The 17,015-nt window shown below is 42.9% G+C and overlaps 1 protein-coding gene across 1 annotated transcript in view; it reads right to left on the bottom strand.

Annotated features, from left to right (window-relative positions):
• Positions 1–7,206, bottom strand: part of DGKG (diacylglycerol kinase gamma) — a gene marked incomplete at both ends in the record, with an annotated part of 149,732 nt that extends 142,526 nt beyond the window's left edge. Inside the window, 1 exon segment of the mRNA XM_079704505.1 lies at positions 7,140–7,206. Within this exon segment, the coding sequence (XP_079560631.1) occupies positions 7,140–7,206 (67 nt within the window).
• Positions 7,207–17,015: the final 9,809 nt, after the last annotated feature.

The following is a 17,015-nucleotide window of genomic DNA, read 5'->3' as shown; positions in this document are numbered from 1 at the left end:
TTCATCATAAATGACCTGAATGGCTGGTATGGCTTATTTGTATAAGTAAAATTTGCATTGCTAGCAAGATTTCCCACTTTTTCCCCAAATAATCTGGCCTCATCAGTCATAGGTGGAGGAATGGAGGAATAGTTACCTTCTTGCATCTAAAAATGTGGTCCCTGGACCAGCAGTGTCAGCATCACCTGGGAGCTTGTCAGAAACACAGAATCTCAGAACAAGCACAGACCTACTGATTCAGAATCTGCATTTTAACAGAATCCAGGAGATTCATGTGCACATTCAAATTTGAGAGCCATTATTTCCAAAGAAGTCTCTCCCTATCCATAGATTCTGTGGCTGATTGTGGGCAGAGTCCCAGTCATCACTAATGAAAAGAAGGCCAGTTGCACCAAAAGAGATGTGGGTGAGAAACAGCTGTGATTATCCCTTTCACGATGGAAGCAACTAGACATGACCCTTTACGGGCCCAGGAATCCATGAACATGTGATTAAATCTCACTCTACCGGCCAATATAAATAGCAAAGTTTCAACAAAGCTTACTTACAGCCTTACATTGTTCTACAAATCAGCCCTAAACATTTTCTCTGACAGGTTTGAATTTTGAGCTATAAATTATCTCCATCTTAAAGTCAAAAACTTTGCCTTGATCTGATTCTACTGAAATATATTTCTGAATAGCAGAATTTGCTGATTCATTCTCTTTAAAATGTATTTAAAATTTTTGTCCAGGTACGAAAAGTCAGCAAGAGAAAAAAGCATCAGGGCTGCCCCGCACTGAGGACCCTGCTTACCTGCTGGAATTCAACACCTGGGAACCAGCATGGGGGTTAAATGAGACCTTCCTGCCCAGGAACCCTGCCTTGGGCCCTCTTTCTTCTTATCTACACCTTTCCCACTATCTCAAGGGGAGAATGACTGTTGGTGGTAACTAAGATGAAAAGACTATGGAAGGAAGAAGATGGGACTCTGGGCCAAAGAGACTTTAGACTCCTCTGTGAAGAACTAAATAGAGAACAGAAGCATAAAGGGGGAGGGGGTTCCATCTCAGAGCCTTAGAAGGGCACTGAAGCAAACCCCAGTTTTTTCTCTATTTTTTTGTATGTCACTATTATTTTTTAAATTACCTAAAACTTAGAAATAAGAAAAATAGTGGGCAGCACATCTTTTCAATGTCATATGGAATAAAGGCTACCCAAGGACTATCTAGGTGCATGTACTTAGTTCTACTCACTGTTTACTATTGATTAAATGTATTAAATGCACCAGATTTAGTGAAGTTACATGTTAACTTACAGATTTTTTTCCAGCAGATATGCATAGAACTGTCTGGTGGAACAGATAACCCAAAAGATTAGGGTTTGTTGTCCTGTAAGACAGTAACCAGTTTTGTATCTAACCAAGCAATCTTATCCTTACATTTGTTTACAAAATCGCCTAACTAGGAATTTATGGATTTGATCTGTATCCATCCAGGGTCCCTCCATACCTCGCTTCTCAACTTTAACATCTTACTGGCTCCTCCACTAATTAATGAGTTAAATAAAATTTTTGGCACGTTTATTAAAAATTTTTTTGTTCTATTATAATTTAATTAACATATATATATTTATTTTTCTTTACCAATGTATGGTTGAAGGTTGAGCTCCAATGAGTACTTTCTGTTTAATTTATTGAAACTTAATTGAAGCAAACTGAATTTACCTGGAATTAAAAACATTGGTTCTAATTCTTATTCTGCTACTGACTTTCTGTGTGACCTTGGGCAAGTCACTGAGCCCTTCTGAATTGAGTGTTCTCATTTGTAAAATGGATAGTAGTTGCACTTGATCATGGCTAAGATCTCTCCTAGCTTTAAAAAGTCTATAAAATCAAGCAACAACCAGGTGATGTAGGAAATGTGTGGTTTCACTTCTTAGAGAACTAAAAGTAAACATGGATGTTTTATTGGTTTTTTCCCCCCTTTTTCCCTTTATGAATAAGATGATAGTTTCTGTCCTTGATAAATCATTGAAAAACCTGGAAAAATCCCCTCCCCCCCAAATAACAGGATTAGGACAATAAGCCAATTATCTCTCTGAAGCTGTTAGGGGAGGGTCAGTAGGAGGCATCCCCACATGCTCACACCCTGTGAGGTTGAAAAGAAACCTGTCTAAACATAGAAACTAAGTATTGATAGGGCTAATGAAGGTCATTTAATCAACCAGACATCTGATGCTCTAACCTCCCCTCTAGTGTCTCAGCCAACTCTGCCCAGACAGTTCTAGGGAAAGGAAACTCAGTCACTTTGGGGTCCATTCTGTTCCATCTTGGACAGGTTTGACCATTAGGAATCATTACTAACACTAATACCATTAGTATTCCTTACTTTAAAGTCTTTCTTCTGATGCTTTCCTCCCATTAGTCCTAGGGCTACTTCTTGAAGCCATTCGAAATTAACGTCACTCCTTCTCCCCACAAGAGCACTGTAGCTATTTTAATACAGCTTAGCTCTCTCTCACCCTTCCCTGAGTCTTCCCCTTTCCAGAAAATATGCATAGTATTTTCATCCATTTTTTCATATCCAGGCTGTGAGGCCCCTCACAATGCTGCTGGCACTTCTCAAACAAGTTCTGGTTTGTCCATATCCACTGGAAACTGTGGTGCCCAGAAATAAATTCAGTTCTCTAGAAAGGTCTGATCAGGGTAGGATAGAAGGTGGATGTCGGTTTGCCTTACTAGAAACTATGAGTCTATTAATACATCCTAAGATCACAATTGATGATTTGTTTAAATAAAATAATGTACATGTACTGAAAAGAAATCTCTGTAACCACTAGAAACCATGCTTCTGAAAAGTACTGGATGATTTGGGAACACCTCGTGACATACTGTGTGCTAGCTAGTCGCCAGAGATGGCTGCTGCCAACCTTCCTTCCTGCTGTGTGAGTCACTGTCCCATGAGATGTGGAGTCCATTCCTCCACCCCATCAAATCTGGGCCAGGCCTGTGACTGCTTTGACCAATGGAATGTGGATAGAGTTATGTTCTAGCACCTCTAAGCCCAGGTGTTAAAAAGGCCTACTGCTGCTTTTATGCTCTTGGAGCCTTGAGCCACATGTACAAAGTCCAGGCTACCCTGCTGGCAAGAGAGGCCACACAGAGAGGCCCTGGGAGATGAGAACGCACTTGGAGGAACAGGCTCCAGAGAAGAGCGCCGAGGTACCAGTGAGTGAGTGAATAGGCCATGCTGGGTCATGTGAGGCATCCCACCTGCAGCCCCAAACACTGTGGAGCAGGAACTAGTCATCCTGCTGGGCCCTGTCCAGGGTGCCCGAGCCACAGAACAATGGGAACAAAACCAAAATGGTTGGGTTTTTTTTTTTTGCGGTACGCGGGCCTCTCACTGTTGTGGCCTCTCCCGTTGCGGAGCACAGGCCCCGGACGCGCAGGCTCAGCAGCCATGGCTCACGGGCCCAGCCACTCTGCGGCATGTGGGATCTTCCCGGACCGGCGCACGAACCCGTGTCCCCTGCATCGGCAGGCGGACTCTCAACCACTGCGCCACCAGGGAAGCCCCCAAAATGGTTGTTTTAACCTATCAAGTTTTGAAGTTGTTTGGACATAGCGATAGATAACTGAAACATATTGTTAGGGTGAAGAAAACAGCATGCAAAATAGCCTAGCATGTTTGTTTTTTAAATATATATATATGTATATATGTGTAGGTGTATGTGTAGTTTGATATTTATATTCATACACAAACATACTAGTTGTGGTTTTCACTGGGAGATAGGATCATGAGTGTCTTTAATTTCATCTTTTCGCTTTTCAAAAATTTTACACTTGTTTTTATTTTGTAACAGAAAATTCTTAAACTGTCACATTATCCTTTTGACAAGCACTTTACAATCTTAATTCACATTAACTTTATTGTTGATTATATATACATAATAAATATATATTTTATCTCTGAGAGTATTTTAACGTGGCTTCTCCCCAGAGAAGTGGCAGGGTTTATGACATTTAAACAGGACATACAAAAAGCCTCTTGTCCTGAAATTCTTGGCCTCTCCCACCCGGAACTGCACTGGAGAAAGTTCTCAATTCTCAGGCTGTATACTTCAGTTATTTCGCTACTGTAAAGCTACTGTTTTTGTGGTTATGAAGAGTGGTTGCTATGGTAATGCAATCTGACTGAATGCCAGAATGCGTCTAAAGCTGGTAGAAGTGCCTTTTTCAGGGTTTCCTCTGAGGATTAATCATTTTCCAAGAATTGTATCTTCTTTTCCTCTCCTGTTAGAAATGGTGCCGGAGCACCTCATCCAGTCCTGGGACACGGACAAAATGAGGATGGGTCCGAGAAAGACAAAGCTATGGTTGGAAAAAAAGACCACAGAGGAGCCATTTCCTACCAAATACTCGGGTTTCTTTCCACCCCTCCCTCCTTGACTGCTTTGCCACATTTGGACCCCTCTGTCTTCACTTTCCACAGATTCTCAGGCTTTGAGGTATCTTTGCTGGCTTCCTTTCATTCCACAAGTTGTGAGGAACTTCCACAGCAATTTCCCACACATTAGCATTTGTTCATTGCCACATTCCCCATCTTAGCTCTGTGCCTCAGCTCAAACGAGACTTCATTCAAAGGACCTGCCTGCCTTCCCTGCCCTGGCAGCTTCTTCATCCAGGCCACCTTGCACATAGCCACCAGATTCATGACTCTACATTTTGCCACCTTAGTCCAAATGCCATGCCTTGACATGTGGGGCCCAAGGCCTGCGGCTACCCACATCCCTCCCATGTCCTCCTCCCCACCCTCCTGCTGCTTCTCTCCATCTAGCTCAGAAGCTCTCCTTACCACCCCATAGCCACCTTCTCCCTTTGTGCCACCTTTACCTTTGCTTCCACAGTTTGTATCCCTCCCCCCACCATCTACTACTCACATTTTAAATTTCTTTTCTCCACAGAGTTCATCCAGCTAAATCCTCTGTTATGAGTTAAGTTGTATCCCCTGCAAATTTATACACTGAAGTCCTAATTCCCCGGTACCTCAGAGTGTGACCTTATTTGGAAACAGGGTCATTTCAGAGGTAATTAATTATTGGTAAGATGAGGCCTTACTGGAGTAGGGTGGGTCCAATCCAAAATGACTGTGTCCAGACATTAAGAACAGACTTCTGGTTGCCAAGGAGAAGGGGGGTTGGGGGAGGGATGGACTGGGAGTTTGGGGTTAGTAGATACAAACTGTTATATACAGAATGATAAATAACAAGGTCCTACTGTACAGCACAGGGAACTATATTCAACATCCTGGGATAAACCATAATGGAAAAGAATGCAAAAAAGAATGTATATATGTGTATAACTGAGTCACTTTTCTGTACAGCAGAAATTAACACATTGTAAATTAACTATACTTCAATAAAAAAATAAATTAAAAAAGTAAGGACAAAAAAGGAAAAAAGAAGACTGTGTCCATATATTGATAAAAAGGGAAATTTGGACACTGAGACACGGGCACAGCGAGAGTACCATGTGAAAGATACAGAAGACGGTCATCTGTAAGCCAAGGAGAAAGGCCTGGCGCAGACCCTTCCCTCACAGCCCTCAGAAAGAACCAACCTTACCAATACCTTGATTTTGGACTTCTGGCCTCCAGAACTGTGAGAGACTTTCTGTTGTTCTAAGCCACTCATATCAGTTTCCCCCAGCTCTAAATTTCCCCTCTCATTTGTGCACTCCGTTTAGCCATCCCTGCCAGAGGTGCTTCCCTGCTGTCTTAAGCCTGTTCTCTGCTTGTATCACAAGTGCATATCTGACTCCCTAACAAGATTCAGATTCCTCAGGTGAAGCCTTATCTCTCTGCTTCTTTTTCATCCCTGACAGGGCCTGGTACTTTGCTGACCTACGGAGTAGGCTGAATTTGATGGAGTTTACCCTGGAGGATGATTCCTTGCTCCCTGTCAATACACTGCAGAGTTTCTCTAAACCTATTGCGGTCAGACAGGAGGCCATGGGCCCAGGTCACCAAGGAGAGATGGACCAGTAGCCCTACAGGGGGAGCACGTGTAGTCATGGGGTGGGCGTGCGGCCGTGGGGATGGGGGACTAAAGGGTGGGGTGGGTGCTAGGGCTGTCACATCACAGAGAGCAAGAGCCAGAGCTGGCATGAGCCTGGCCGCCGGCTCCCAGGCCAGTGGAGGGGCTGCCTGCCCTGTGGGAGGGGGCAGGCTGCCTACAGGGCATTCGGAGGACCAGCTGGGCACGCTCTGTAGGGCAGGTCAAATGCGCTACAGGCCTAGTGACTTACAAAAGTGCCAGCACGATCAACGTGAAGGGAGAGGGTTAGGACGATCAGGTGGGGTTGGCAGTGCAGCTGAGCGCTCTGCCAGACAAAGGGCTCTGCAAACATCGGTGCCGTTGCACAACCGTGACGGGCACCGTGTGTGTGCAGAGTGCAGCGGTCAGCCCGGGCAGACTCCTGTCACCAGTCAGGATTAGGAGTGGCCTGCGGGGGGCATGGCCGTGGGCCTCGCCACCACTGTGGCTTGATGCACTGAAACTGTTCCTGGGTGCAACTAGTGAAACCAAGAGCTCCACGCAAAAGCCCAGGTTTTTCCAGAGCAAAGTCGAGAAAGAGACACCCATCAGAATTCCGTATCTTGCTGAAAGAAGGCATTGGGTCCAAACACAAGAGTATATTAAAGCAAATGACTGAGTAACATTGTAACCAAGCAGCCTGCAGCCCTTCAAAAGTTCTGCTATAAAGAGGTTTTGATGACCTGGGGAAATTCTTACAATATTACACGAGGTGAAAAATGCACACTGAAAAGAAAAAAGGTATATTCAGGAACTCAACCACGTACAGCAATATGCACAGGATGCATCCAAAATGTTCATAGAGTTTAGCTGTGATTTTTAACCTACTTTTTCTTTTCCTTCCCTGTATATTCCAAATTTCTAGGGTGAGCATGTATTATTTATAGAGTATAAAGATAATTGTGTTTTTATGTTTAAAGACACAAATTCTATTTTTATAAGGAGGTATAAGCTGATCTCATTCTCTGTGCTTTGCAATGATTATACAACTCTGCTCTCCAATAATGCTCTCCCCAACCAAGAGGAAATCCCACCCCAGATGCGTCAATCCATTTACTCACATTCTGCATATTTCTGGAGTTGGCCAAATTCTTCTGGAGTGAGGGAGACCCACCGTTCTTCACTCATCTTTCCTGGGTGTGCGTGCTTGAGGCTAGGGAGAGAGTTTTGTTCACCAGGCTGTAGCCAAGGCCCAGCCTAGGGCCTGGCTCATTGCAAGTACACAATGGACAAGTCCTTCAGGAGATTTCTCGAGGACCCAAGTGTCTATGGCAGCAGTGGGCACTGTTTAGCAGCTGAGAGAAGACCTCTGCTATTCCTAAGGCAACATCCTTCTATCTGTAGTCACGGTAAATTCAGAAATCCTTGCTTTTCCTGGGCAGGAGTAGAAAAGACATTGGGAATGAGAATGTTAGAATACGTAAGTCATCTTTTCTTGTAAAGAAAAAAACCCCCCAAATGTTCTTTGCTGAAAGCTCTATAGGAGGCAATGGTTCTCAAGGTTGGGGGGAAGCCACCTGAGGGAATTCGGGAGGACATACAGACGAGAGCAGCACAAGTCCAGACAGCTGTCTGGCTGGAGTGGGGGTTAGGTGATCTGTATGAAAAGGTAGCCATACTCCCAAACTCTGGAAAATTTTAAATGTGTCTCATGGAGGTGGTAGTAGGGCAACCTAAGGGCATCCTCTAGTCATGAAAATGCCTCAAGCTGTAGGTGTCTCATGAGTAAGTACAGGACAGTAGCTCATGTGGCGTGATTTGAAAGGTAAGCCAGTCTCTCCTCCACTGATTTCTAAATTCCACTATTAGAGTTGCTTACCTTCCTTTTATGAGGCATTGAGTCACTCTGGAAATTCAAATACCTCTCCCCTCAAGGCTGGCTAACATCCTAGTGACTGAAGCAGTTTTCTTTCCTCTCAGAACCATAAAAATATGATTAAAGGGAAGGTCTGCTGGCTCCATTGTGGAGAGCCTGAGGGAGGGAGGGAGGGAGGGGGTGGATTCAGACAAAAACTTAGCATCTTTTCCTTTGAGCCCCTCCTAGCATGGTGGCTCTATCAGTCCTACCATCAGTCATTAAATCAGTTTAATGAGTTGTGAAATTAATGGGGTGTTCTATTCTAAAAACACATAATACAATAGCATAGAATGCAACAAAATGAGATGGAATTGAAAATAAGAGTGCATCTCCTTTCAGTTATACATACATGTATACACCTATCATAATATAAAGTGTATTTCTTATTCTAGGTTAAGGTTAGAAAAATGTTGAAAAGTCATCAACCTCATAGGACAAGGAATAAAGACCAATGTTACCAAAAAACAAGCCCAGTTTTAATAAAAGAGAATCCATCGTAGAGAGACTTGAAGGCAAGTCTGGGAGTCTGGAGCATATGAGGAATGGTGGAGGGGTGGCAGATCTGGACAGCCCTCTGCAGTGGGCTTGGTTGGTGTGGACCTGGAGGGCTGAACTCGAGCTGAGGGAAAATGCTGGAGGGAGATCTTCTGTAAGGAGATCCTCTGTAAGGAAGACCTTCCATCAGTCAGCACTCTAACAGTAGGAGGAAATGCATGGCAAGGGAGTGAGATGCCTGCATCTTTGGGAGCATCCAAATTCTAGTTTCTCTCCTTGAAAGGTCTAATTTTCGGGGCTTCCCTGGCAGTCCAGTGGTTAAGACTTGGCGCCTCCACTGCAGGGGGTGAGGGTTCAATCTCTGGTCAGAGAAATAGGATCCCACATGCCGCAGGGAGAAAAAAAAAAGAAAAAAAATGTCATTCTCTTCTTAATCCACTGGCCAACTGGATTCTGCTTCTTAGCACCTGCTCTTGCCAAGGTTTCCAGTGTGAAACTTAATAAAGGGAAACCTCACTAAGATGGAGGCAGGAGGTCAAAACGGGAAGCTCTCACACAGTAATACTGATGTCAATTGCAGGAGGAACTGTCAATTATAGACCCCAACAGAAGACTCATCAACAGGAAAGAATCATCAATTATAGGCCCCAACATGAAAAGGTGTACATTGCATGCCTAGAAGAAATCTACTACCTTAGCAATTCAACCAATGAGTAACTGTCATCACCCTGAGCTCTCAATTTTGTCCAATGGAATTTTATTCAAAACATCCCCTCCCAACTTCCTCCTTTTTTTTCTATAAAATAACATTCCTTTTTGTTTTTGGACTTGCCTATGGCATTTGCTATAGCTTGCTTGTTCTGAATTGCAACTCCTCTGCTATTCCCAAATAAATCCGTTTTTGCTGTAAAATAACTGGCTGTTTTATTTTTAAGGTCAAAACCAGTAACCCAGTTGTCAAATCCAACAGGCACCTTTCAGGCCTTCTTTGCTTTATTTGCTCTCCATGCAGCCTTGGCCTTTGCAGAAAACAACCCCCTGGAAACTCTTTTATCTTTGTAAGTGTTCCTCCTCAGTCTCATTCCACTTTTTCTTTTGCCATTGTTAAATACTGGGTGTTTCCACAATCCTCTCCTCACATTGCACCCTTTCCCTCAGGGATCTCATCCACTTCCACAGCTTCAGTGACTCCCAGGCATGCTGCTCCAGCCCTGCACTCTCCCTTCAATCCAGATCTGCATATCCAACTGTCTACTGTGACTCCCTTCTATGTCCCAAACTACCTTGAATCGGCACCTTTCCATGCCCCCAACCTGCCCTTCCTCTGTATTCTGGTCATGCCCAAGAAGAGACAATACTCAGGCCAGAGGCCTGAGGCTGAACCTAAGCTCCTCACCCTGTCTCTCCTGTCAAACCCAGGCACCAGTCTGGGAGTGTGACTGTCCATTGTGTGTTCCCTCCTCTCCATGATGCCAGGTGGCTTGTTAACGCAGACCCTCATCTGCCTGGTGTCTGACAACAGCCTCCTGCCGGTCTGCCTGCCTTGGGTTTTGCGTTCTTCCCCTTGGTCTGCTCTAAATTGCCAACCAAATCACATCTTTCCCAGTAATAAAATTCTTCAGTGGTTTCTATTGCCTATAGAATAGAAGGTAATCTTCTTTTCATGATACACAAAGCTCTTTATGATTTGGCCTCTGATTATCAATTCAGTCCAAAATCAGGACCTTTAGAAACATTTTCCACCATACAAGGGAATTCAGCATTGCAACTGGTATTAACACTGCTGCCAGACACATTTTATACTGTTCTCTATGCTTTACATATATTATCTAATTTACTCCTCATAACAACCATGTAAATTAAGCATTGCCTTCCCTATGAGGCAAGATGCTTAGTAAATATGGTGAGGATAAAGAAGGAACCCCCCAATGCTTTTGTTTAAAAATGCCTCTCTGATTTTATCATTCTGCACACTTTCAGAAGCTCAGAGCTCTAAGAGGACCCAGAGACACACAACGCGATAGAACACCACAGAACTTTAAGTCAGAAGGCAGGGGATTGGAGTCCTGACTCTGCCTCTTATAACTATTTGACTTTAAACAATTTTTTCATTTCTTGAATCTTGGTTTCCTCATCTTAAAGATGGGAATAACTAATAAAAAAATCTGAGTTAGGGCTTCCCTGGTGGCGCAGTGGTTGAGAGTCCGCCTGCCGATGCAGGGGAAACGGGTTCGTGCCCCGGTCCGGGAAGATTCCACATGCCGCGGAGCGGCTGGGCCCGTGAGCCATGGCCGCTGAGCCTGCGCGTCCGGAGCCTGTGCTCCGCAACGGGAGAGGCCTCGACAGTGAGGGGACCACGTATCGCAAAAAAAAAAAAAAAAAAAAAAAAAATCTGAGTTAGTATTAGGATTGAGTTAATATATGCAAAAAACAAACAACCCCCCCCCAAACCCCACCTAACATAATGCCTATCACACAATGGACACTCAATAAATAATTATTGTTATCATCCTATTGCAAATACAACACTTAGCAATATGACAATCAGCTGACAGCATTTGGGTGCTTTGTGCTGTAACATAGATTTATGAACTTGATCTCATCCTGCTTCAGGTTGCTGTAATTTTGTAATTACTCATCAAACTTTTAACCCCTAGTTTTAGCACCCACTGATGATTCTTTCCTGTATTAATTATTACTATGATAGTGAATTTCTAATTCCATCCTCCCTTCTATATTAGTTGGGATTCTACTGTGAGGGAGAGTTTTCCCTTCCTTATACTATACTATACTTTATACTATAAATACTACATATACTATAAATATATAAAATGTTTATATAAATATACATAATAAACACATAAGTATAAATGTGTATTACTTTTACATATAATATATAATTACTTATATTCATGGACTTTTACTTTATTCAATGGCTTATAATCCATTACCATCGTTATTTGTTTTGATTTTCAAATTGTCCCAGATTTGGCCAGAGCAAGCTCATTCAATATTCAAATATTGAAAATTCAATATTTCAAGATCATCTTTTTCTTCCTCAGTACTGTCCTGAAATCAGTCATTTTCCCAAAGATCCCTGATTCTTTCTAGTGGGGAATGGTTTTTGAAACCAAGGTTTGGGTACTAGGTATGCTCATTGCTACTGGGGTGTCACTACTTCTAGGCCCTGTCAGGGACAGAGCTAGGAAATATATTCACATGTACACACATATCTCATCTCTGGCTATTTATCTATCTTCCCGTCCATCCGTCCATCCGTCCATCCATCCATCCATCCATCCATCCATCCATGTTAAAAACCCCAAGTTCATACTCATACACTCTGTCGTTCCATATTGTTAAACTCCCTTCTCCAACAAACTCTGTTTCCATTATCTACAATGTGCTTATTTTCTCAACCCTAAAATATACAGAAAGTAGTTTCGGAAGTGCTAGCCACATCTCTGTGAAAAATAGAGTTCGAGATTTATTTATAGTTCCTTTGTCTTCATCCAACTGCATATCCTCAAAGGACTATTTTCAAAAGTTACTTAGGTTAGTTCTTTCCCACTCCCATTCATTCCTGTTTGTATTTCACTGTAGGGTTTTCCTCCATTCCCACTGATTCTTTTTTAGTATGGTTTCAAAAGTCAGAACTATATAAAAAAGTTTCTTCAGAGAAGCCTTGCTTTCCCCCGTTCCCTTTACTCTGTTCCCATCCCCCTCCACAATTATCTTCTTTTCCCCACCCCATCCTTATGTTTTCTAGTTTATTCTTCCTGCTTATTTTCACATCATTGAGCAGATATATGGATATTTTCTTATTTCCCCTTCTTTACCTACAAAAGGTAGCACATTGTAGATTGTCTTTTGCACATTTTTTTTCACTTAACAAAATGTCCCATGAATCACTCCATATCTGTTCATAGATATCCTCCTCATTTAGAACCAAATTTGACTCCAGCATTTACCTGCTTAAAACCCTTCAGAGGCCTCCATTGGCTTCCAGGATTAAAGGCAGGTTCTTTGGCCAGTTGCAGATCCTTCATCTGTGGCACAGCTCACCTCCCCGTCCTTACTCGAATGACCTCCGGCTCCACATGTCCCACGTTACAGCCAAGTCAACCTACTGTGTACTCCTAGCACCTAGCAAAGTATTTGGCACATGGTAGGACCTCATAAATGTTAGTTAAGGGACTGACAAACACACCATGCCTTTAATCTACCTGGAATTCCCTTCACTCCTTCCTTCCCATAACAAACCACTACTCATATGTCTGGCTGCAGATACAAAGGTCACTATAGTTTTTTTGAACTCTTTGAGCAAACCAAGCTGTTCTCCCAGCTGCATTCCCATAGAACACATACATTGTCTATATTTTCCTGTTGTAGTAGCTGACAGTCCCATGTGGGAGACAGACACCTGAACAGATAATTAACACACAGCTGGTAAGAGGAGTGGTACAGATATATACAGGGAACTATGGGTCTAGCTACTGTGTCTGTAGCAGGCACAGGGCAGGTGGTAAGATTCCTGAAGTTGAGAAGGAGTACCAAGGTAAAGAGGTATATGTTGGGCCTCCCTGGTGGCGCAGTGGTTGAGAGTCCGCCTGCCGATGCAGGGGATACGGGTTCGTGCCCCGGTCTGGGAGGATCCCATATACCGCGGAGCGGCTGGGCCCGTGAGCCATGGCTGCTGAGCCTGTGCATCCGGAGCCTGTGCTCCGCAACGGGAGAGGCCACAACAGTGAGAGGCCCGCGTACCACAAAAAAAAAAAAAAAAAAAAAAAAGAGGTATATGTTGCAATAACTAAACAATTACTCCTATTATTATCATTGCTGCTCCACTGCAGCTCAGTGCTTGGCTTCATAGTGGAAGAAACTGCACCATTCTTTTTTAAAATTTTATTTTATATTAGAGTATATTGATTTACAATGTTGTGTTAGTTTCAGGTGTACAGCAAAGTGATTCATTTATACATATACATATATCCATTCTTCTTCAGATTCTTTTCCCATATAGGTTATTACAGACCATTGAGTAAAGTTCCCTGTGCTATACAGTAGGTCGTTGCTGATTATTGATTTCATATATAGTAGTGTGTATTTGTTAATCCCAAACTCATAGTTTGTCCCTCCCTCCATGTTTCCCCTTTGGTAACCATAAGTTTGTTTTCTAAGTCTGTGAGTCTGTTTCTGTTTTGTAAATAAGTTCATTTGTACGATTTTTTTTTTTAGATTCCACATATATAAGTGATATCATATGATATTTGTCTTTATTCGTCTGACTTACTTCAGTTAGTATGATAATCTCTAAGTCCATCCATGTTGCTGCAAATGGCATTACTGCATTTTTTTTATGGCTGAGTAATATTCCATTGTATGTACCACATCTTCTTTATCCATTCCTCTGTTGATGGCCATTTATGTTGCTTCCATGTCCTGGCTATTTAAATAGTACTGCAATGAAATTGGGGTGCCTGTGTCTTTTCGAATTATGGTTTTCTCCACATATATGCCCAGGAGTGGGATTGCTGGATCATATGGTAGTTCTATTTTTAGTGAAAATGTACCATTCTTTTTCTGTTTGTTTGTTTTAGAATAAACATAATTCAGTGTTTTTATTCATATTTTTGAAGTTTGTCTGAAATGTGTTAATAAACCTTTACGTAACTTGAAGGTGTGGCATAAGGTTTGTTTTTTTAAAATTTACACATTCAAGATTGAATAACAAGTGTATTAATACAAATTTTTTTCCTTTTCAAATATAACTCAAAACAGCTTTTATCCCAGTTTATTTCTCCATTTACTGGATGCATTTATGGAAGGCACATAACAGGTATTTTGTTTTCTATTATAGCAACTTAAATGTAGGTAAGACTTATATAAACCTACTTCGGTTATTTAAGGAAACTGGCAGATTTTCAAATAGTGCTACAAATTACTATGACACCAGATAACTATGGGTACTTTGAGAAAGCCTCTTCTTAGGCCAAAGGATAATTATTTTGCATGTCTTCTTATTTGTTAACTATAGGCTGACAACATGTAGAAAACTTGAGCTTAAAAAAATTGCTTTGCGGGCTTCCCTGGCGGCGCAGTGGTTGAGAGTCCGCCTGCCGATGCAGGTAACACGGGTTCGTGCCCCGGTCCGGGAAGATCCCACATGCCGCAGAGCGGCTGGGCCCGTGAGCCATGGCCACTGAGCCTGCGTGTCCAGAGCCTGTGCCCCGCAACGGGAGAGGCCACAAGAGTGAGAGGCCCGCGTACCGCAAAAAAAAAATTGCTTTGCTGTTTGGGAGTATATACTATAATCTCCCCCAGGCTATTATTTAAACCAGGGGCCTACTGCCTATAGGCCAAATTGGATCTGCCACTTGTTTTTGTAAATAGCTTAGTGAAACTGCACCATTCTTAATTTCCATCAGGAAACACTGCCTGACTCTCCAGATGGTAACTGCTGACCATGCTCCCACGTGACAGTCCCCTCTGGCTTTCCATCCTTTTTTTTTTTTTTTTTTTTTTTTTGCGGTACGCGGGCCTCTCATTGTTGTGGCCTCTCCCGTTGCGGAGCACAGGCTCCGGACGCGCAGGCTCAGCAGCCATGACTCACGGGCCCAGCCACTCCATGGCATGTGGGATCTTCCCGGACTGGGGCACAAACCCGTGTCCCTGCATCGGCAGGAAGACTCTCAACCACTGCACCACCAGGGACGCCCTGGTTTTCCATCCTTTGATAGAGATGATGGCTACTGCACAAGAGGGCTTGCTCCAGCTGACATCTCTTGGCATTTATCTTTCAGCAGCCTATCTTATCACTTCCCTCTTAGAGCCTCTTTGCAGTGCCAACAATCTTCTTATTACCACCCTGAACATCTTTGCTGACAGAAAAAAATGTAATAGCATCTTCTAAATAACATTCAGATTGGATATTGTCAGGCTTGGGTGGGAGAAGAGTGTTTTAGGTCCCTACAGCTATGCCACTCTTACCACTTGCTTCAGCTCCCCTGGTCTCAGTTTCCTTGTCTAAAAATGAGGGGGTGGGAGTCATGGTTTTGAACACATTTCCTAGCTCTGCAATTTCATATACTGGATCAAATCCTATTTGTTCTGTACAGATGCCGGCATGGAAATCACAAGTCAGAAGGAAGATGGCAATTTAAATAGGTATTGAATTGCACCCCAGGTCTCTCTATTCATTCCAATGAATCAGCCATCGCCAATTATCCAGGAACAAACACCTCTTCATCTCCTCTTTGCTCTCATAAAAACATTAATTTATGAATATAGCATCAGATTGGGGGAGCTTGTTTATATGCGTCTGATGATTTATAACAGACCGTAAGGAGTATATTTTTTAAAGGGAAGAATCACTAAAAACTAGAAAGATACAAACCCCTCTCTCTTCCCAGACTTGTGACAAGTCACATCTTGGTAACTGTACCATCTCTGGGCTTTCGCTCTTGCTGATCCTTCTTCAACTTTGCAACTCCTGTTCAGCCTTTGGAGTTCAGTTCAAGTATCACCTACTCTAAGAAGCTCCCTTTAATTGCTTGGATGGGGCTGGACATATCTTCTCTGCTATCCAATAGCTCCTTGGGCTTTTCTCCATTGCGGCACTCACCACACTGCAGTGCACTTGCCCACTCTTTCCTGCGAGACTGAGCTCCTTCAGGGTGGAAACAGTGTTCTGCCCACTTTGTAGCTCTAGTTATTAGAGGACTTCTAAGGGTTCATTTCTTGACCACTAGAAAAGTGGTTCTCAACTTTTTTTGACTGAGACTATTTGCGTGCGGCAAAAGTCCTGCCACACCTGTTTGCACTTCCCAATAGAAAAAAGACTGGGTGCTAACAAAGAACTGGAGAGGAACAAAAGACACTAGTTGACGTAAAATTGATAATATTGGTTCTGCATCACTTATAATAAAAAACATGAATTGGTGTATATATTTTAACATTAAAGTAATTACCATAAATTTATAACTATAAACTATAATCTATAAACTTACAATAGTCACTTTATTAGGCTTAACTTACAGTATGTTAGGGGTTAACTTGCTTGAATTCATCAATGAACTGTCACTTTTGTCATAGTCTATTACATTGATGGTTCATGCCTCCTGATATTCATGTCCTTTTTATTCTCTACCCCTCGAGTCTGGGCTGTGCCTGTGACTTGCTTTAACTTGCAGTAGAAGTGATGTTGTGGCAGTGTTAGGCCTAAGACTGAAGGCCTGAGAGCTTCCACTTTTGTGCTCTTGGAAGCACTGGACTGCCATGTCAGTTCAGCCACCTTGCTGGAGAGATCACAGAGAAACCATGTGGACAGAGGGAGGAGAACCAAGCAACCCAGCCGATGATGACACCTGAAGCCCCTGTGGTGAGATCCCAGTCAAGCCATCCAGCCAGCACGCAGTCATGTAAGCCACCCTAGCTGTGATGCCGGACATGAAGCCACTTTGCATTTTACAGCTTTAGTAGACATGATGTGGAGTGGAGATAAGCTGTCCCCGCTGAGCCCTGCCCAAGTTCTGGATGCACAGAATCATGCAGAATAATAAAATAACGGTTGAGCCACTACGCT

The sequence above is a fragment of the Hyperoodon ampullatus genome (genome assembly GCF_949752795.1).
Source record: "Hyperoodon ampullatus genome assembly, chromosome: 5".
NCBI lineage: Eukaryota > Metazoa > Chordata > Mammalia > Artiodactyla > Ziphiidae > Hyperoodon > Hyperoodon ampullatus.
The sequence above is the reverse complement of the archived record's forward strand: the minus strand, read 5'-3'. Positions and strand labels throughout refer to the sequence as shown.